Genomic DNA, 21,805 nt, shown 5'->3' with positions numbered 1-21,805 from the left:
CGCCAGCAACAGCCCTCAGGCCCCCAAAGTCACTTCTTTCCTGGTTTTGTCTCAGGACCTAATTCCCCTGGCAAGTCTTATATGACATATTGGGCTCCCTAAAGGATTGGCTAGGAGATCGAAGACTCTCTAGATAAATGTCTCTCCTTGTTCACTTCAGAGTTCTGCTGGTCGGACATACCTGCAAGACTTCCCAGGAGAGCATTCTTGGACCCTGCTCACCCCTGCTCCTTCAGGTGGGTGTGTCCTCAGACTCCACAAGCTGCTCTCTGGGTTTGAGAGGCAAGCAGGGGCCATTGCAAAACAGCAGAGGAAGGGTCCAAATGCTGCCCTGCCTTTGCACATGTGAGGCTCACAATTGCAAAATCTGTGACTGAGACTCTGCTGCGTGGGGTAGGGCGGGAGTTAGTGCTGGTCAGTGAGGTACTCCAGCGAGCTTGCTCTTCCCCAGACGTGTGTCCTGCCTTCTCTTTCTTCCTTCTGCCCACCTTGTTCTCTGTCAGTGCCTCCTGGAACTCTTTGTTTCCAGGCCCTTGAATCCTGAGCCTCCTCTCTCCATCTGGATCCTACTGCTGGCTGGCTTTTTAGTGGCACCTAAAAACCCCAAGTGGAGCTGGGCATGCTCTCTGCTCTCCTGCGAGGATACTATTCTCTCTGCGTCTCTTGCAGCCAGATCTAGCCTTCCTGTCCAGCCTGGTGCAATGGCCCCCAGCCCCATGCCAGGAGACCCCTGACATGAAGGCAGTGTCTCACCTGCACTATTTTGGGCTGTGGCTCCACGGCTCAAACTGACTTGCATCACAGCCTCTTCAGTGAGGTCATGTGATGCTGGGCTCATCTTGCTGGACTGAACTGACTAGTATTCTTCCCCATCTCTCAGTAGAATTCTCTTTTCCCAGCAGACCCACAAGATGCTAGGAGCCTTACTGACCCCAGCTCTGTAGCAACCTGATGACTCAGAGCAGCAGCGTCTCTGAGGACCTGGGGTGAAGCCAGATGCATCCTAAACAGCTTCTCCTAATACCCTGTCATGATACTGGGCCCTGGGATCCATGCCCACATCTTGGATGCGGGCTATGTTCTAGAAACTCATAGGAGTCACCTTGGACTTAGGATCCATCCCATAGGCGTGTTCAGCCTTTGGACATTGCAACATGACACTACCAGCTGCAAAGTTCATGATTGAGAGCCACACAATTAGGAAACAAACCAAAAAAAATCAAAACAAAACAAAAATAAAAAAATTAGACATCTACACCCACACTTTGTATTTTAAGTAAGTTTACACTTTTGTTTTAAGCTACATTTATAACTATCTTTGGCCACACGTGGTGTGTGGGCAAGAGGTTGGACCCATCTGTGTAGAGATAGTGTTACCAGATATGGACTCCTTTCCCTTTATTTTTGATTGTTTTGAGATTAAAAAGTATTTCGGGAGCTGTTGGGATGGCTTAGCACGTAAAGACACTAGCTGCCAAGCCTGGTGATCAGATACAGTATCTGGAACCCACATGGGGGAAGAGAGGACAACCCCCCAAGTTGTCCATTGGCCTCCACAAGTAATATCATGGTGCACGTGCGCCAAACATAACCTCCATGCAGAGACACAAAATAAGTGAGTAAATGTAATTTTAAAAACTTAGAAAAAGGGCCAGGAGATAGTGGCACACACCTTTAATCCCAGCACCTGGGAGACAGAAGCATATGGATTCCTATGAGTTTGAGGCCACCTTGCTCTACAGAATGAGTTCCAGGATAGTCAAAGCTACACAGAGAAACCCTGTCTTGAAAAGGAAGCAAAAACAAAATAACAAAAACCAGTACAAAAACATTAAAAACAAAACAAAAAATGAACAAAAATCCTTAAACACACACACACACACACACACACATATATATATATATAGAAGTGCACATAAAACATTTTAATAGAAATGAGATATATACCTGCCACTCAAAGAAACAGCAGTGCTCCTACATTATCCTGTACATTCCTGTCCCCCAACAGCTTTGTCTCTTCAGAAGTTTTTTTCATCAAATTGTGTATTATGTTATATTTATATATGTGTGTGTCATAATTCACAAGTCTAAAACTACCTGCAAATGGAAGAAGACCAGTTATGCCACCATTATTATATTAAAGTTCCCTGGAATAGAGCGCCAAAGAGAAGCCATCTGTGTAGTGGACACATCCTTGTCTTTGGGGGCTGACAATGTCATGCCCTTGCTTACCTGCGCCCCATTCTTCCTCTGTCATGAAGCTCTTTATGAGCTATTTAAAAAGATAAAGTATTTGTGTCATCCATTTGCCAGTAGTGACTGTGAGAGTTCCTCAAGGCTGGGGCTTCCCTAGGCTTCCCTTGTGAGCAGTTTCACATCCACACTGTTAAGGTTAGCGTTGGAGGGGCTGGTGTGGGGATACAGTAAAAATCCAACTAAAGTTCTGGGTGGTGGTGGTGCACACCTTTAACCCCAGTCCTTGAGAGGCAGAGGAAGAGGCAGAGGCAGATGAATCTGAGTTCGAGGCCAGCCTGGACCAAGTTCCAGGGTAGACAAGGCTACTCAGAGAAACCATCTGGAAACCCACACCCCAAAATTCATTAATGGGCTTTGAGGTTCCATGTGCCCAGACCTAGCTCTCTCACTCACTGTACCTGAGTCTGAGGCAGAAGCAGGTGCACGCCCCTCATCTCTGTCTCTCTGCTGTTTTCCTCCTGACCCAGGCGACCCACTTGTCTTGGGTCAAAGAGGCCACTCAGACATGCAAAGGCTCTGGCAGGGTTCACAAGAACGAGGAGATTGAGTCCAAGAACATTTTAGGGAGACTTGAGGTGTCCTGGAGTAAACTCTGGGCCTGACAACAGTTAGAGGCAGCAAGCAAAGCCCATGGCTGAATTTACCTCATGGAAGTGAAAGGTCAGCCATTTCTGGAGAAAGGCGTACCAGTGCCACCACACTTCGTTCCCTGTCTCTCCCTTTTCCTCGGGTGTGAAATCCATGGCCAGATGACAATGCCTACTTATGAAAACCATCTCCAAAAACAAAATCAGCTGATTGCCTGTGACTCACTTTACTCAGAAGGACATCCAAAATCACACAAAGTGCGTCAGGGACAGAAATAGAAATGGTACCGCTGAAGACATGGCTGCAAGGGCCAGGCTCTAGAGTAGCAAGAGCATGGGTTTACATGCCATTGTGTCCCCCATTTTCTTCTTGGACAGTAGCACTGACCTGTTTAAGTCAGCTGGACTGGAGCCTGTGCTGGGAATGTGTGCACACATTTTTTCAGATCACCCCCAAAAATAGACCATCTCTTCTAAAGAGGAAGTGAGGTACAGAGAGGCCCACTGCCTCCTGCAAAGGAGCTGGAAGGTGTAGGATCTGAATGTAGTGTGAACCTAAGCCTTGTTCGTGTTGTCTTGGTGAAGACAGTCATGTAGCGAGGGCTCTAAGAAATTTCCTCTATGTTCTGTCTCCAGGAAGGGCTCTCCTAGGCCGGTGGCTATGCTACAGGTGCCAACCCTATCTGGCACTGACTCTCACCCTGGCTGTGACCTGCCTGCTGTTCCTACAGGGATGGAGGCGATGGCAGCCAGCACTTCTCTACCTGACCCAGGTGACTTTGACCGGAATGTACCTCGGATCTGTGGAGTATGCGGAGACCGAGCCACGGGCTTCCACTTCAATGCCATGACCTGTGAAGGCTGCAAAGGCTTCTTCAGGTGAGTCTCCTCTCCAGAAGGACAGGAAAGAGAGTAACAAGCCTTTCCCTCAAGAAGACCCCTATGCTTTCTGTGGAACATTGCAGCTCTCCCAATTCCTGCAAGCAATAGGGGCTTGATGAGGTTTTTTTTCCTCCCTGCACCCTCTCAACTCCACCTGTGTCCTCTGACCCTCAGAAACTGCTTTCCTGAGGTGGATTTTTCTTTTCACTAGCTCTTGACCTGCTGAACTGAGTGTCATGTCTGCCCTTGAGTAGGAACCTCCTCCTCGCTAGGGATTGCAGCTTCCTCATTTAAAAGTTAGGCATATCTTTGGGGAAGCATGTCTTTCTGCTTGCCTCTTCATCCGATCTAAAAGCTTACATGGAACAAAAGAGATTGAACACCTCAATGGGTTACCAAACCTGATCCTGTGCTTGGTTCTTCACCCATAGCCTGCTTTCCCCGGGTGAATCAGCAGGAGCCGGCCAGTCATTGTCAGGGGGTTGCACCAATCCTGTTAGGTCACTCAGGGCCAGTGTCTCCTCCAGTTCTCTTCAGTGAGTCTAAGATTGCAGGCACAGACAGCAGGGGAACCACTGAGAGGGTCCAAGGATGATCGTATCCAAATCAGAGATGGAGGATTAGAAAGGGGTACATGAGAAGAGAGGATCTGGGAAGCAGGAAGTTTGAAAAATAAGCATTTGACATATATTGGAAAGAGAGTAGCCTGGAGGTAACAAGTGGCTGGAGGTGGTAGACGGAAGAACAGAAATACAACCGCAAATCGAGTTCAGAACCAGGCGATATGGTCATCTTGGCAGTCCGAAGTGGTGGGAAGTGGCAAGCTCACCTGGCCTAGGGAATAAGTGAACCTGTAGGGAGGTCCCTGGTGTGGGACACTTCTCAATCTCAGAGGCCCCTGGCTCACTGACCCTTTTCTGTCATGACCTGGAGCAATTTTGATCTCTGGACGTTAGGGTTTCTGTTGGTGCTAATTGCCTATTTGGCCTGGCACAGGCTGCCCTCTTGGTGTATTACCAAACTGCTCCCTGATGAACCAGACCAACAATGTCCCTGGCTATAGTCTTGTAGTCCCATCCATCAGTCCCCATGGCTACATGAGGTCTATACTGCCGGAGAATGGGCCTTCCAGATCTCAAATCCTTTGTGCCAAGTGCCGCCTGGACTCTTCTGCCAAGGCAGAAAGATAAAGAGAGTCTTGGTGCACAAGGGGCCCATCCCTGTCATAAAACTGCTCAGAAGTCCGTGGTCTGAAGTGTTGTCCATGGCCTCAATTTACTCTGCAGCCTCACTTCATCCTGAGCATCCCTGAGTGTCAGCTAGATCTCACCCCAATGCTGTGCAGTGTTAATCTGAGATTTAACGAGACAACGTATCAAAAGAGAGATTTGGAAGGCATGGAGTACAGTGTGACATATTACTTTTTGGCCACACAGGCCAATGCTGATGCCCTTGGTGGAATTCTGCCCTAGTAGAAGTTTCCGTAGCCATCTCCAATACCCCTCCTGGTGCGTTTTCTTTTGCTCACCCACTCACTAAATTTGAATGAACGTAAAGCCAGGAGATGCTAAAGTTGGTATTCTCACTAAAGGTCATCTGTAACCACAATGTTCCATCAACTCTCGAAACTGTTTCGTTCAGTGATGGAGCCCATACCACAAATCACCTTGCTCTCCCTATCTGTCTTTCCCCCTGGGACCCAGCTGTGCAAAATGGGCCCTTAGATGGCTGCTTGATTGATCATGAGATAGTGAAGGTCGGTTTCTCACTTGCGGAATCCGAATCTGATGTGTTTGTGGTCGATGCTCCCAGAGACACCAACTGTGGTTTTCCTTGGCTTATGCTTGATCTGTAAATGAATTCATATTCATAGAGTTGAAACGCATTGTGTGTAAGTCCCGTATTTAAAGTTGTCCCCAGCTGCTAAAGTTTACCTTGGTTGTCCTCTGTGGATGATGCGGAGCTGTGCCAAGCCGAGTCATCCTGATGCACACGCTGAGAAAAGACTAAGCAAGGACCCCATGCTGCCTCTGTTTCCAGCTGTCACTCTCAACAGTGTCTTTGTGTCTTTGCTGCCCCTCTGTGGTGCCGAATCTTCGACTTGGAGGGCATGCTAGGCAAGCGCTCTACCACCAAGCTGCACCTCCAGCCATGGTGGGCAGTGTTCCTTTAGCAGTCTGCTGACTTTCTTCTAGGTTGTCTGTTGTTGAGGGGTTTGGGGGGTTATAGTTATAGGTGGTTTTGTTACTTAAAATGGTTCTTAAGTTTAGTACTGAATGTTGTGTGCTGTTAAATTCAAGAAGCCATGGTGTGCCTTCTGGAGAGGCTAAATGTGTGCAATAGCGCAGTTCCCGCTACGAGCAATGCCAATTGTTGGTGGCTCAATGCTAATGCACCAACACGATATTTTAAACAAGAAGACTTTAAAGAACAAGCATACATGAGTCAAAGTGATGAAAAATGCTGTAATTCGAGGTTCACAGGAACCTGACCCTGGAATTCCCCCAGAAGACAGTGTAGCATTCAGGACTCCAGTGTTCACGGTGAGATCAGAGATAAATCACGAGTCCTGCAGTAACAAGAATCTTTGTCTGCATCTACATCCCTTTTCCTCCCCTTGGTCTCCCACCACCTTCTTTGCATTCTTTGACTCACCTAAATTTCCTTTGGGATTTTTCCAGTACAATCCAGTTCAGATGCTGCTTGAGCAGTCGATAGTCACACATCTGTTTACATGCTAAGCAGCGACTAGTACTGTCCCCTCCTCAGACACTGTCTCACTGGATCTACAGAGATGATGTGACCAAGTTGCAGCTCTTCAGAAGCTTCCCCTGCCCCATCATGGCAGTTACAAGGAAGATCTTTGCCCTGGTCTTGGCTCACAGGATGCCCCCTAAGCCTCGGAACTGGTTGTCCTCTTCAGCCACTAGTGGTTTAGCTTCTAACTGCAGAGATAGTAGTTTTGAGGAGCCCAGGGGGGCCAAGACTCAAGTCCAAGGGTGATTTTGATGTTTGAAATGGGTTAGTTGCTCTGGAGTCAGGAGTTAGAGTCCAGTGCTGGCCAGGTCCTCCTGTAGTCTGTTCCATGTTCTATGTGCTTCCTGCCCTTCTGAAGCACATGAACACCAAAGATGATATACGGTGTAGATTAAAGACCTGCAAAGCTAAGTTTGTGAATGTCCAAATCCACTTGCCCATGTATCAACAAGCAGAGCCCTAGTAAGAAGGGCCAGAAGGAGAAAACATATAGATACTTTATAGGACATACATAACATGGATGACATATAGATGGATGTGGATGGATTTTTTTTTTTATCATGAATGGCTCTGTCTAAGGTCTGATCTAAAAAGAAAGGTGTAAAGACAGAGAAGAATGACCCAGGGGCCCACTGATGAAGAGATCAAGGTTGACAAGGAAATCTAACAGAGGTTCTGGAAACTAGATTGAGAAACAGTTCGTTGTTTATCTCTTTTTTGCCTTCTCCAACCATATTAATACCTGTTACCTAAAGCCTTGTGGACTGGAGGGTGTAGCTCAGTGGTAGAGAGCTTGCATGCCTTGTCTGAGGCCCTAGATTGAACCCTGATTCTGTAATCAAATAAACACACTGTAAAGCCAAGTGCTGTCAGTTCCAAGACAGAAAAAAACAACATGGAGAACTGTGTTTTCACTTGCTAGCCCCAAGGTCCTCAGTGGCCTTGTTAATTATGGGTCTTCGAGTGTACAGGAGTGAAAAGCAGGCTAGTGAGAGTCCAGGAACAAGAGAAATGTTCTGCTTTCAGGAAGTTCGCGTCTGACGTTTATAGTTCTTCTAAGAATTCGCTGTGAGTGAAGCAGAGAAATGGGGAAATGTCCAGCGGATCCAAACACCACGTACTTAAAGGAAGCCAAAGAATAGAAAATATGGGTGGAAAGAACTCATGGGTCTTCTATGGACACAAGGAGATGGCTTACTCGATAGTCAGTGTTGCTGAAGAAAGCTTCGTCCAGGGCAGCTGTCCCTAGCCATGCCATAGGGTGTGGAAGGAAGAACATCAGTGTGATTGTTGATAGATGGCCCAAGAGTCATGTGCTAGAGAGAATAGGCCAGAACATGGAAGGGAAGGACAGTAGGACTGTCAAGAAAGACAGCTGCGAAGATATAAAAAGATGCTTCCATTTCCTTTTGGTCGCGGTTTGTATGTCTTTAAGAATTGGTGCTCTGATCTGAGCTATCTGCATGAATTCGCTCTCAGCAGGATTGTGTGACCAGGTGTTACTCCATACTTCCAACACATCCAGCTAGGGACGGCCAACCTTTTTCACCCCAGAAGAGACCTTCAGAAGGCCTCTGCTTCTATTCCTGGGTGCTGGGAAGGCATGTCTTTGCTGCTTTATTTTGAAATGAAAGGTGATAGATTCATGATGAAGAGCTTTGAATGTAAGAACACCAGAAATGTTGGAATCCAATAGATCTTAATTATATTACCCTGCCATACTTATTAACTACAGGACAGTAAGCAAGCTATTGGACTTCACTGTGCTTTCTGGAACCACTTGTAGAATAAAGATATTATGTATTCCTCAAAAGTACTAAGGGTATTGGAGATAAACAAGAAATGCTGGCAGGAGCGACTCTTGGTGATAAAGCTCATGTTGCTCCCTTGTAATGCCTCACTTCTGAAGATAGAGAACTGCTTCCTCTCTGTCTTTACTGTGTTGACTTGGATATGTGTGAATATGTGTTAGCCGGGTCTCTGGGGAAAAAGGAGGGGGTCGCAGGATAGAAAGAACTAAACATCAGATGGAAAAGGAATGCTGGGCCAACAGACCCTGGGGGAACCTTCCAGACATCAAAGACCCTGGAACTGCTCTGTGGTGACTGTCATGGCTATGGCTCTACTTTGACCTCTGCTTTGGCCTCTGCTGTGTGCTTAGCCCTATGCTGGGCACTTGGAGAGTGGGTGTGAGGCCTGATACCAGCTTCCAGGACATCAGGGTCTCCTGGAAACAGGTGAAATTGACAGCCTCCCCTCTCCTTTGGTGGTCCCTCCCTAGCAGCTTCTCTCTTTCCCTTCTTCTGCTTATGTTCTCTTTCCCTTTCTTTAGTTAATCCTAACAATGACTCCACCTGTTGCTTCTACTTCTGAGATGTGGAAACTGAGGCATAGGAGGTTAACTAACTTGACCAAGGTTATATGTGTTAATATTTGAACCCAAATAGACCAACCTAGCCAAAGACTGTGCATAATTTTTGGTTTTAGATAGTTGTTTTAGATAAATACTTCTAAAATTATAACAAATCTGATTTTCTAAAAAACCAGATCTCTGAATGGGGTGGCCCACCCTTGTCACCTTAGCACTCGGGAGATGGAGGCAGGAAGATCAGGAGTTCAAGGCACACCTCAGCTACAAAGTGAGATTAAGGCGACATGAGACCCTGGCTCAAAAAAATCAACAAAATAAAACCTCAAAGAACTATAACAAAAATAACCCAAAAAGTAAAGAGTTCAAAAGAATATATAAACAAAACAAACAAAGTCTCCTGTTCAACCCACTTTTTCAGGCCCCATTTCTTCCTGGCAGAAATTAATGTCACTAGCTCCTTCTTCTCGCTTCTGTGTGCGTGTATGAAAGTCTGTGTCCATATGTGTGTGTTCACATGTTGGTGTATGAAAGTCTATGTCCATATGTGTGTGTTCACATGTTGGTTTGTGAAAGTCTGTGTCCATATGTGTGTGTTCACATGTTGGTGTATGAAAGTCTGTGTCCATATGTGTGTGTTCACATGTTGGTGTATGAAATTCTGTGTCCATATGTGTGTGTTCACATGTTGGTGTATGTGCATGCACATGAGTGCACATGTGGATGGATGAAACTACCATGTTGATTCTGTATCTTTATCTGTAAGAGCCCATTCCCCTTTCTGACTGCCCCCTTACTTTCTGGGTGTGGCAGTACTGACATAATGAACCTACCCTCTGTCATGGACATCAGGCTTGGTTTTCACACTCCCGACCTACCCACAGGATAGATGCATAGTGCAGGCATTTAAGGGTCCAGAAAGCAGCACTGCAGTCTTGACCATTGTTAACCTTCCTCAGAGTTCTGAGAACGTCCATGTCAGTGAGATTAACATGCCACCTTTGCTCCAGTTTACTGGGCTCTATTTGACAAGGAGAGCTGGTCTATATTTAAGGTACACAATGCAATCTCTCTCTCTTTCACAAACACACACACAAACACACACACACATGCACATACATATACACACATGCGCATGCACACACACACCATACTCTGGAGTAATCAAAACAATCAGTCTAGATAATGAGTCCCTGATCTCACACGGATCTCACACGGATCTCACACGGAGCTCACACGGAGCTCACACGGATCTCACACGGAGCTCACACGGAGCTCACATGGATCTCACACGGAGCTCACACGGATCTCACACGGAGCTCACACGGAGCTCACATGGATCTCACACGGAGCTCACACGGATCTCACACGGAGCTCACACGGAGCTCACATGGATCTCACACGGAGCTCACACGGAGCTCACACGGATCTCACACGGATCTCACACGGATCTCACACGGATCTCTCACGGATCTCACACGGATCTCACACGGATCTCTCATGGATCTCACACGGATCTCTCAAGGATCTCACACGGATCTCTCACGGATCTCTCCCGTCTAGGACTCCATGCAGCCCCTGTGTCCTGCGCAGGCACTGAGTTCTCTAAGACTCGGTCACAGATGAAACTCAGAAGGCACTTGACACCATGTTGCTGGCAGAAGCCACCCACGTGCCAGCCTGAGGCCCTAGCCCCTGGCACTTGAAGCTTTTGTGAACTCCTTGTTTTTCCATGTTTTGATGAATTGGTCTCTGGCATGAGAACTGCCCAATGTCCTCTATAACCCCTGGCTTTCTAGAAACTGCCTCTTTATTTAGCCGAGTTGCACCACCCCGTTCCCCTTCCTGAACTAGGGTATAATTGCCAGCCAGCAGAGAATGACAGGGTTCAGACTCAGAAGCAGCAGAGAGAGACACTGGGCTCCCGTGGAACGGGAAGGCTCTTGTTTCTCAAAACCAAACTAGTGCCTAGGCAATTAGCTTTGGGAGGAAGGCAGGGGAGGGTGTGGGTCTTCAGGACAAAGCACGTGGCCAGGGCTGGCGGGCTGGCTGCCCCGACTCCTTGTGGGCAGACACTAGATGACAGTCACATGTGGAGGTACCCTTAGAAGGCAACAGGACAGAGAATAAATTGGCCCCCCAGCTAACACAGGCTGTGGTCCAGCAAACATCCAGCTCCACATCGGTTCTGGTTCTGAGAATGAGCCAGCCAGTGACCAGCTAGTGAGTTTTCTGCCACTCCTAGAGCATAAAGTCCAAATTTTGTCTTCTCAGACATCATTCCTTTCCCCCCAGTTCCGTATTTAGAGAAACTCAGGAAGAGCTGGGTATCATACTTTAAAATAATAACTATAATTTAAAAGCCTTACACATTTATAGGCCACTTCTTGCATTTTGTAAACTGTGTCGACACTCAGGGATCGAGGCGGTGTGACCTGTTCTTTCAGCTCCTGCCGCTGTAACTCCCTGTTCTGATGAACCGTAAGCTGGAACTGCAAGCTGAAATAAACCCTTTCTTTCTGGCGTTGCTTTCGTGCTGCTGACAGTATCCCCTCACAGTGACAGGAAAGAAACTAAGACAGTCCCTCAGTCACAGGTCATCGGCAAGACTCTAGAGCCTGAGGGAGTACAAGCAAGCCTCTGAAGGGCTCTGGCTACTCTACCTGGTGTCTGGGAAGCTCTCTGCCCTGCCAGAGACTGGCTGAGGCTATACCGTGTCACAGTGAAGGGCGCATGTAGGAGACCTTTTGGGTACCCAAGGTACAGATAGATGGTGGATTCACAGCAAGGACTCCTAAGCTAGACAAGACAGTGGGTGGAAAAGGAAGCGTCCCCACCTGGGACAAAATGCCTGGTTGTGAACAAAAAGGAAATGAGAATTTGCTCTGAATTAGAAGTATCCGGTCTTCGAGTAGGTTTAGAGAGCTGTGGTCAGTTGTGGTAACAGGTGAAGCCTCAAGAACCATGACGGGAAAGAGAGGAAGGAGAAAGCGAGGGACACATGGCTCACAGCCTAGAATAGACCACTGTGGCAATGATGATCTCATCATTCCTGGGTAACCCTGCTGGCTCCCAAACTGCTTTTGTATTTTCTGTCCTCTAAGAAAAGACTGTCCCTGCAGTTGAAAGCTCTTTGTCTCCACAGAGGTGGACATTGATTGGTCCACCACCCAATCAATCTCTTCCTGAGGATTTACAGGACAGATAGGATGGCCTAACCTTAGGGCCACACTGCCCCTAACAGCCTGGCACTGCCTACTGTCATTACAGCCCTAGGTCTGCTGTTGTCCCCTTGGGTATGAGGTGTCATCAGTGGAGGGTACCAGAGCCAAAGTCCAGAGGCAACAGATGGCCCTTCATCCTGGACCCATCTGGTACTGAGCTATGCTCAAAGGCCAACTGTCTGGGTCTATTTAGTTGAGGGCTCAGCTTTATTGAACACTTTGAGTTCTAGGATTGAAAGCCATCCAAGGAGCTGGAAGCTGAGCCTTGGTTCCCTATGACTCTCAGATCTGAAGCCTCAATTTCTTACCAAACGGTTCTTAACCTCGGTGACCCCATCTATTAAGTGAGGTAGTCACACCAACGGTCTGTGACTGTTTGTGGTGGCTGCAGAGCTCACTCTGGTGTCTTTTCCCCATCCTTGGGCCGAGTCAGTCTGGTTGTCTGAAGAGTGTCATTGTCTCAACCCCCATGTTTCAGTGAATGTGAACTGCGAGCCTTTGGTTGGTATACCTAGCTCAGGGCAGGGCTCAGGGTCACTGAGAGTGGCCCAAGGGAATAGAAAACTGGCATCTGAGGGCCTTGTGGCCAGGTCTTCATAGTGACAGCCCCTGAAGGCTGTTCTCAGGCAGGGCGAAGGAGCCAGGCCAGTGACTCAGTGCAGAGTTGTGCTCTTTCGGCAGGCGGAGCATGAAGAGGAAGGCCCTGTTCACCTGTCCCTTCAATGGAGACTGCCGAATCACCAAGGACAACCGCCGCCACTGCCAGGCCTGCCGGCTCAAACGTTGTGTGGACATTGGCATGATGAAGGAATGTGAGTAACCGGGGACAGGTGGGCTAAGCTGCCGTCACACAATGGCTGTGGTCACTGTCATGCAGGTTCCTCCACCGAGGTCTGCTTCTTCCAGATCCTGAGCCAGGGACGAGGGTGTGAGTGAAGCATCGCTGTTGAGGCTGCAGTTTGGAGTATATCAAGGGGGTGTGCTTAAAGAAGGAACCCATATAACTCAGCAGATGCTGGGAAGGGCTCATCTGGGCCTCCTGGGCTGGAGCGTGGGCACTGGGTCCTCACAGAAACCCCCCCCCACCCGCTCCCTTCACACAGTGCCGCCAGCATTTACACCCAGAGCCCAAACCCTGGCTCTAGAACAGAGCCCTTGTCTTGCCAAGCTGAGGGCCTGCAGTCACCCTGGGAAGCCTGGGCTATGGGAATGTGAGGAAAGGGGCAAAGGAGAGGAACCAGGAAGACAAGTCAGGAATGGACACACATTCTAGAACAGGAGGTCTCGGGAAGCAAGGGTCTTTCACGAGGGACATAAAATACACTGGTGGTCAAAGCAGAGGCAGAGAGTCACCTTGGCCTCCTTCTAGGGCCTTCACCAAGGCTCCTCGATCCTGATCCCAGCTCCCGGCCAACACGGGCAGCCCTGGAAGAAGTTTCCAGACTTGGTTGCTGCTCACACCACAGGAATGTACAGGTCTGGGCATGCCATGGTGCAACCTAGTCGCCGCCCCACCCTGCCTCCTGTGTTTGTACTGGAGAGTGAGACGCGGAGGCCCAAGGCTGGCGAGGTGTTCTCAGACATTCTTAATGGGGCCTGTTCTGTGAGCACACAGGAGTGCCCTGCCTCTGTGGAACATGAAGCCTCTTTGTTAAGGTTCCTTAGGGTCCTAAGGTTTCTGCCATCCAAGAACGGCTGTGAGTTCCATTGCTGGGATTCAATAAGACACAATTGCTTACACTTAGAGACCCTCTCAGACCTAGAAAGGACAAAACATCGGGGTTGAAATCCAAAAGCAAGATGGTTGGTGATCTGGGGCTACAACTCAGCTCAGATCCCATTCTAGAACCCACAGGAGCCCCACACGGAGCGCACCAGCCCTCAATGAGGTGCTGAATTAAGATCGCCCCCACACATGATATCACACGATGGTGCAATATCTATCCATCCAGGAGCTGGTCTCCTCCAGAGCAGCTTTGGGTCTCATCTTGGTCCTCTGTGGAGTCTCACAAGCCTTGTCTTGCTCTCATCCTGCTTCTCCCAGCGGGAAACTGTGCAGAGCTGAGAAATGGGAAGGGGGAGCAGCCACCACCTCTCACTGCTCTGGAGGGAAACTTGGTCCCAAGAGATGCAATTCCTGTCTTGGGTCACCCAGCTTTGCACGTCCAGGCTTAAGTTCCTGCCTTAGAATCCTCCAGAGCTGACCCCTGCAGTGGCTTTTGTCCCCAGTGGCCTCGCCTCACCTCTCAGAGACAATCAAGTATCTCACTATTTTCAGACTACTAGGAAAAGACTAGGAACTACTCAGTCTTCCTTCTAGTCGGAGCAGGGAGCTGGCCTTCATAGGAAAGCTGGGGAGGGGAGGCTTATGGAAAGGTGACAAAGGCAGGAACCAGTGTCTGTTGACAACCTCCTGGTGCCAAATTCTGCACAGAGAATCTGTGTTTTCTTCCTAAATTCTCACAACGACCCCTAAGCATATGAATATTACTTTTTTTAGCAGCTAAAAAAGTCAAAGAGAATGAACCTGTTATGTCTCAGACTTATTCTGTCCTAGGTCTGGACTACGGGCTCCATAGAGGGAAACGCCATAGGTACTCCCAGTGAGTCAGTGCTTATTCCATCCCCACGCTCTGCCTGAAGCCCGAAGGAATAAATAGACTGATGAGAGCTTTGTCCCTCTAAAGAGTCCTTTCCACTGTCCTCAAGTCCTAGGCGGTTCATATTTGAAGTTTGTTTCTTATTCTTGTTGTTTTTGATGTAGGGTCTTGCTTTGCAAGCCCAGGCTGGCCTCAACGCTCTGCTTCAAGGTCTTGACTACAGAGTTGAGTTCTTACATTGCATTACATCTGTCCTGCACAGAACCACCCTGTGTGATAACGTCAACGTTTCCATAGTGATAAATCTTTCCTCCCCAGTTTCCTTGCATTTGCACGGCACCTGGGCCATAGGCGGTGCTCAGTAAACGTGTTAAGTGAATATCAGCTCTCCACATACTTCTTCTAGATCTTCATCAATCTATAGAGACCAGTAAGCTTAGCCTAAATCTGATATTGTCTGAGTCATTCATTTGAGGGGAAGAGTTACATCCTCTCCCTTGGTGTTCTGAGGTCACTAGTGACACCTTCACATTTGAAAACTGTTCATGTTTGCAGATCTTGGCTTTCCAACTCAAGTCTAGGCTTTGTTGGACAGGAAACATATTTTACATGCAAATAACTTACACCAAACTACTTCATGTTTCCCCACAAGGGATTTGCAAGGAAGTGGAGAAAGTGACTCTGGGACTGTACAGGCTACCAAAGCCAACTACTGACGTTCAATCTCATCCATTGCAGAGTTCCCCAGACCCCAGTTACCAGACCGCTGGCTGCATCTCATAACCATGTCCTCTGACCTGTAGTAGTAGCATCTAAGTATCGATTCACCAAGAAAATTATTTTTAAAATTCCTAAGAGGTTAGTAAGCCCTTTGAGCTAATTATTTCACAAATCACAACAGTGTATGTGAATATGTGAATGGTTGTCCCTAGTTAGTGTTGCTTCCTGGAAGCTCTGGACAGCGACCAGCAAGACTGATTTCACCAGTCCTGAGCAGAGAGGCCATGGCTGCTGTTCAACGCAAGCAGTTGGGAAGGGAAGTGGTAAAGGTTGACGCTGAACTTCAAATTATTTATTTATTTAGGCTGGGGCGTGTGTCATAGCCCACATGTGGAGGTCAGAGGACAGCTCTCCTTCCACACGGCGGGCCCCAAGATTAAGCTCAAGTTGTAAGCTTGGCAAGTAAGCACTCTACCGACTGTGACTTTTCCTACTGAACTATGCTGCTTGTCTCTGAAGTTAATTCTGAATCTTCTTTGTCTTTTTCAAGTAAATCACTAATGAATTTTGTTCATTTAGTTGTTCACACTCTAGCTTTACTTGGGACAGTTTATGTCCAGACTCCATGTCTAAGAGACAGCGTCCCACTGATCAGTTACAGCTCAATACAATCAGAGACAGATGGACTTGTGGGCATGACCATTCATCCCAGAACCAGACTGCTCAAGTCTGAATGCTGGCTCTACTGTTGTTAGCTGTGTTACCCTGAGCAAGCTACACAACCTCTCTGGGCCTCAGTTTCCTCCTCTACAAAATGGAAACAATGATGATATTTACATTAAAAGATTGTTTTAGTGAGCCAATGTGCAAAAGGACCTCTTTATTTTTGGTTTTTTGAGACAGGTTTCTCTATGTAAAAGCTCTGAATGCCTTAGAACCTGCTTTGTTGACCAGGCTGGCCTCAAACTCACAGAGATCCTCCTACCTCTGCTTCCCAAGTGCTGGAATTAAAGGCGTGTGCCACCACTGCCAGGCCCAAAACATACTTATAATAATGCTTCATACATTTAAAAACCAATTAAGTCACCCATTAATCTTATCTTCTTATGATGCCAAACTTGATCACCAAAAATTGTAGATCCCAAAAGTTCAAAAGTAATTTTAAGGCTGGATGTGGTGGTACTTACCCAGCACTTGGGAGGTAGAAGCAAATGGATCTCTGAGTTTGAAACCAGCCTGGTCTACATAGCAAGTACTGGAACATCCAGAGATACATAGTGAGACCCTGTCAAAAAAAGAAAAAAAAAGAAAGGAAGGAAGGAAGGAAGGAAGGACCAAACAAACGGCAGGTAGGGCTGGAGCCATGGCTTAGGGGTAAGAGCACTGTATGCTCTTCCAGAAGATCTGGGTTTGATTCCCAGCACCAGAAATATGCGTAGCTCCAGTCCCAGGGGATCCGATGCTCTCTTCTGGCCTTTGCACACACCAGGCATTCATATGGTACACAATGCAGGCACAACACTCCTAAAATAAATAAATAAATAAATTTATTTCAAAGAGCAAGAAAGCCATGCCTCTAGAGACAAGCACCAAAACCACAGACAACACATAACTTGGCAGAGGTATTGACAGAAGCTGTGCCAAATCACACAAAGACCCCAAAGCATACAGTTCTGGAGTTTCCCCTGAGCTTGCAGAGTCTGAAGGCATCATCTGAGAAAAGCTTGTGTTGTTTGGGTGGTCCCTGACAGATCAGTCTATCTTAGAAGCATTTCAATCACAATTATTTAAATCAAAGAGGTCGGCATCGGTGGGTTACTCACCTGTGTGCTTTGAGAGCTATTCCTGACAGTAGACTACAGACAGCCCAGTGCAGGCCTCTCAGTGCCCATGAAAATGACTTGCAGAGAAGACACACTCTGTGCTGATGTTCTTGATAGCTGGTGTCACACACCGTGGCAGGAATCCCCCAACTGACCTCTGTGAGGGAACACAGAATTGTAAGCCATAGCCCCTATCCTTGGGTATCCTGTGTGCTAGGAAAAGAGTCCTTAAATCTCTCAAGTTTCTCAGTCAACAGTTATTAAAACCTGTGTCAGCTATGAGCCTCAAAGAGTGGGAGACTCAATGCGTGTGGAAAACACGAATTATGCATGAAGAATGAGAACAAGAGCTCAGAGCAGATCAGGGCAATCAAGAAAGGCTTCATGGAAAAGACATCAGAAGCTAGCCACTGAGGGAAGACGAGACTGTGTGTAGGTGTCAGGTAGAGAAGACGCAGGGACGGACATCCAGCACAAGTGTAAGCAGGTTGTGTTTACGGCTCGGCATCGCTGACGTGCCTAGAACAGAAACCGTGTCCAAGGATGCTGAGGAATGAGGTTGGAAAGAGTTGAGCCAGATCATGAAAGGCCTTGCCTTTGATTTGGTCCTGGCAAGCAGGAAAGATGCAGAAGCTCCTAAGCAGGAGAATAACACCACGGAATCCTGGGAGGGCTACCAAAATCTGCCAGGCTGATCAACATGCCGGTGGACGCCCACAGTGGGACAGGAAGAGCCCTGCCTCCTGAGCTCCCATCTCTCACTCTGCCCACCCTTCACATGGGCAGGAGAGACGGGGCACCTGGCCATGGCTCCACAGGCCTTTCCTTGGCCCTTCCTTTCCTTGGGATGCTCCTAGCTCCTTTGTCCCCCACCCCGCCTGACCTCCTAGGGGCTGAGCAGAAAGACAACCTCCGTGAGAGGGTGAGAGGAGGCTTGGCAGCTCTTTGGGCCTATGAGTCACCACCTGGGCGTGGCTTCCTTCCAACACTGTTCTTTGGGCTGTGCACCTTGGTTGTGGGAAGAAGGCACCATCTTTCTCTAAGATTTCCCTTTCCTGCTATGCCTGTGGCTCTGATTCTCCATTCTTGCCTCCCTTTGGTACTTCCTCACCCCCACTGACTTCTCTCATCCCTTCCCTTTAAGACAGGCTCAGGTCAATGGACCTCTCTTAAAGCCCAGAACCCATTTACTCTCTGGTTCTGGTTCCTTCCCCAGCTCTTGTGAAACTCCACACTTCTGTGGGCAGATGCCCTGGCAGCCCTGGCAGCTTGAGCATAGAACAAGTAGGTACAGGCTGAGGCCCTAGTGCCCACTCCTACCATCAGGGCTCTGCAAGCCCTGGCCAGGCAGTCTGTTTGCCTGGCTGTTGTGCCAGGCAACCCTGCTCCCAAGCTGTCCTTGCAGGCGGCTGCCCCAACTCAGGGTGGCAGGGGTCACTGCAGATGCCCCTGTACCAGCCTGCAGGTGACAAAGTCTCCCCCATGACCAGCCATCTACTGCCAACTGGAAGGAGCGCCCCAGGCCCCGGCCATCAGGCTCCAGTCTTCAGAGATCTCCAAGAGATCTCAAAACATTCCTTGAGCAGAAGTCCCGAGCATAACCAGGTTCAAAGGCTGAGAGGTTGTTACGCAGAGGGGCAAAAGAACAGAGACTCTCGCGTTGTTTAGAGTGAAGCGGGCGGCTGAGTTCCACGTCAGGAAATGAGAGTGTGGAACTGGCCTCTTCAAGGGGTTCTTCTCAGCTTCCCTAGCTTCCACGCAGAAGGAAAGGAAAGGCCCACACAGCCGTGGAGCGTGAGGCATGAGCAAGGACTAGTGTGTAACTGTGCCAGTCACATCCGGTTCTCAAAGCAGGGAGCTTGGAGCGGGTGGTGCTCTCGAGACCATAGGCTTCAAACTGCTCTTTTTTTATGAAGCCAGAAAGCCTGCTGTTTTCCCAAGGTCCCACATCTTGTCCTTGAGAATATGGACTTCCCGTTGCCAGACAAACCTCCACTCCTTCCACACACATCTGCCTTTTCACCGTAGAAAATCCAGTTTCCACCACATCACGGCATTGGAGCTAACATGATGGCTGGGTCCCACGGACTAGCCCATCCCGTGCCAGCCCTTTAGCTGTGGAGGAAGGGTTCCGGGAGGAATTTTGGGCCATCCCTTGGGTTCCTTTTCTCGCCCCCACAGTCATCCTAACAGACGAGGAGGTGCAGCGTAAACGGGAGATGATCATGAAGAGGAAAGAGGAAGAAGCCTTGAAGGACAGTCTGAGGCCGAAGTTATCGGAGGAACAGCAACGCATCATAGCCATCCTGCTGGAAGCCCACCACAAGACCTATGACCCCACCTATGCTTACTTCAAGGATTTCCGGGTTCGTCTGCTGGTCCAGGGCTTGAGCTGGGGTAGTGGAGAATCAGATATAGCCTAGGCGTGGAGAGCAGGAATTGGGGGGTCAGGGAGCTGGGAAAGGATGGAGATCGTGCTGCCCCCATGAACCTTTCCCCTTGCAGACCTTCCCTAAAGCTGTTGCTCTCAGAGGCAGGAAAGTGACCCCCAAATAGGGATCTCTGAGACTTCATCTTTGCCTTCCAGCCTCCGATTCGTGCGGATGGGAGTGAGGAGAGCTATCCTGAAAGGCCCACATTCAGCTTCTCCGGGGTGTCCTCCTCTTCCTCCAGCTCCGATCTGTACACCACCTCACTAGGTAAGAAGCCCTTCCACCAAGCAAACTGGGGGAAAGCATCCACCTCGTGGCTCTTAGGCTATAGGGGGAAGGGACAGAAATCTTCCATTTGCATACTGTGAGTGGGACACAGCCCTTCTTTCACAGAAAGAGGGCTGTCTTGTGCAAGATGCATGCTGGGAAGAGCCAAGCTGGGGTTCTGGCTGTACAAATCTGGGTCCAAGCTCAGCCTCTGAGCCAAGCTCTATCCTTGACTTCCTCCCTGGAATGACCTGGAGGTCACTACCCAATGTTTTAGTCCTGGACTCTTTGAAAGGTGGAACTGATGTAGGAAGATGAGGTATGAGGCGGGAAGGGCCCTAGCCTGAGCACTGGGGGAACCGAGCACTGTGACCTCGGACAACCTGCCGCCTTCAACTCCTCAGAGTCTGGGATGCTGTACTTCTCTCTTTGGGCTCTCATATACATTCCTGCCCCATCCGTCCCTACCTCATGGTGCCCTGTCCTCTCTGCCTCTATCTCTTACCCAGTTCTGGTGTTCTTTCTCAGGGCCTGGAAGAAGGTGGGGTTGGAACTCCCCCCACCACGTGCACACACTTCCTGGGTAACTCTAGCCTTCAGACATGAGAGCTCCAGACTCTTCCACAACCCCGTGCACAGACTGAGACAGGGTGCTAGTGCCGAATGCTCTGAGATAACAGCACGGACAATGCCTACCCACCGGAAGTGAAAGGAGAGAGGTGGTCAGACTTAAGAGAAAAGCACTGGGTGTGACTTGTGACTGGCGCTCCCTCCCCTCCCCTCATTGGGATTCCCCACCCCCATCCCAAGTACTCATTCTGCTTTCCACCAACATAGTCATTGTCCCAGTTAGGGACAAGTAGTAGTACTTCAGCTTTTAATAATCACTTATGTCCTTTAAGTAGTTTTTTTTTTTTTTTTAAATTTTACTTTGAAGCAGGGTCTTACTATGTAACATTAGCTGTCTTGGAGCTTGCTATGTAGACCAGGCTGGTCTGGAACTCAGAGAAAAATCACTTGCCTCTGCCTCTTGGGTGCTGGTGATTTTAAACTTTTCCAAAAAAAAAAATATTTATACTTATTCCAATTTTTTTCTTATAATGAATGCATGCAAGTGGGATCACTACATACATAATGATAAACTATCTGTGTGTGTGTGTGTGTGTGTGTGTGTGTGTGTGTGTGTGTGTGTGTCTGTCTGTCTGTCTGTCTCTCTGCGGGGCTGGGGAGACACCCTTAATCGCTCTACTCAGGTGCTAGAGGTAGAGGCAGGTGGTGAATTCCAGGCCAGCCAGAGCTACATAGTGAGACCATGTCTCACTTCTCTTGTCTCCACCTCTTGAGAGCTGGTATTACAGGTACACATGGCCACACTCGGCAACTGAAGGCTTTTTGCTCCTAGTTTCAGATAGTTTAGAGTCCCTGAACAACCTTACCTGTCCTGCTGCACCCATCACTGCATAAGAGCGTCCTCAATGCTTCAGACTTTACAAATACCAGCATTGACTTTGTTTGTCTCCAACATATAGTTGGAAAATGTAAATATTCTCTACCTTGTAATTCTTTGATCATAACAGAAATGAGCTTTTTGCCCCGTGGGTTGAAGAAATGAGCTTTTGCCCTACAGTTTTAATTGAGTTCTTAGGAAGACTTCATGCTTTGCAAAATTATAGCTAAGAAGGACCTCCCCCCATCGAGTGTTTCTGACTTCTTGGATTTACTGTCTCAAAAAGCTGAAATAAGAGATGGGGAGAGACCCAGAGAGAGCCTAGGGAGGGAGAGCAACCCTGGGAAAGGCAGTCACGATAGGGTCACGCAATGGGGTCCTCACAGAAATGCCTTGCCGGGGTGTCCCTAAGTAACTCCCTCTTTTTCATCATCTTCCCCAG

The 21,805-nt window shown here is 48.4% G+C and overlaps 1 protein-coding gene across 1 annotated transcript in view; it reads left to right on the top strand.

The window, feature by feature from the left end:
• Vdr (vitamin D receptor) overlaps positions 1-21,805 on the top strand; it is a 55,313-nt gene that overhangs the window by 21,179 nt on the left and 12,329 nt on the right. The window contains exons 3-7 of the mRNA XM_041642701.1: positions 161-236; positions 3,480-3,722; positions 12,756-12,886; positions 19,399-19,583; positions 19,805-19,916. Coding sequence (XP_041498635.1) covers positions 161-236; positions 3,480-3,722; positions 12,756-12,886; positions 19,399-19,583; positions 19,805-19,916 — 747 coding nt within the window. The remainder of the gene's footprint in view (positions 1-160; positions 237-3,479; positions 3,723-12,755; positions 12,887-19,398; positions 19,584-19,804; positions 19,917-21,805) is intronic.

Source organism: Microtus oregoni, unplaced genomic scaffold, assembly GCF_018167655.1.
Source record: "Microtus oregoni isolate MIOR12 unplaced genomic scaffold, Mior012 000077F_ref0000221, whole genome shotgun sequence".
Lineage (NCBI taxonomy): Eukaryota > Metazoa > Chordata > Mammalia > Rodentia > Cricetidae > Microtus > Microtus oregoni.
This window is presented reverse-complemented; position numbering and strand designations above follow the sequence as displayed.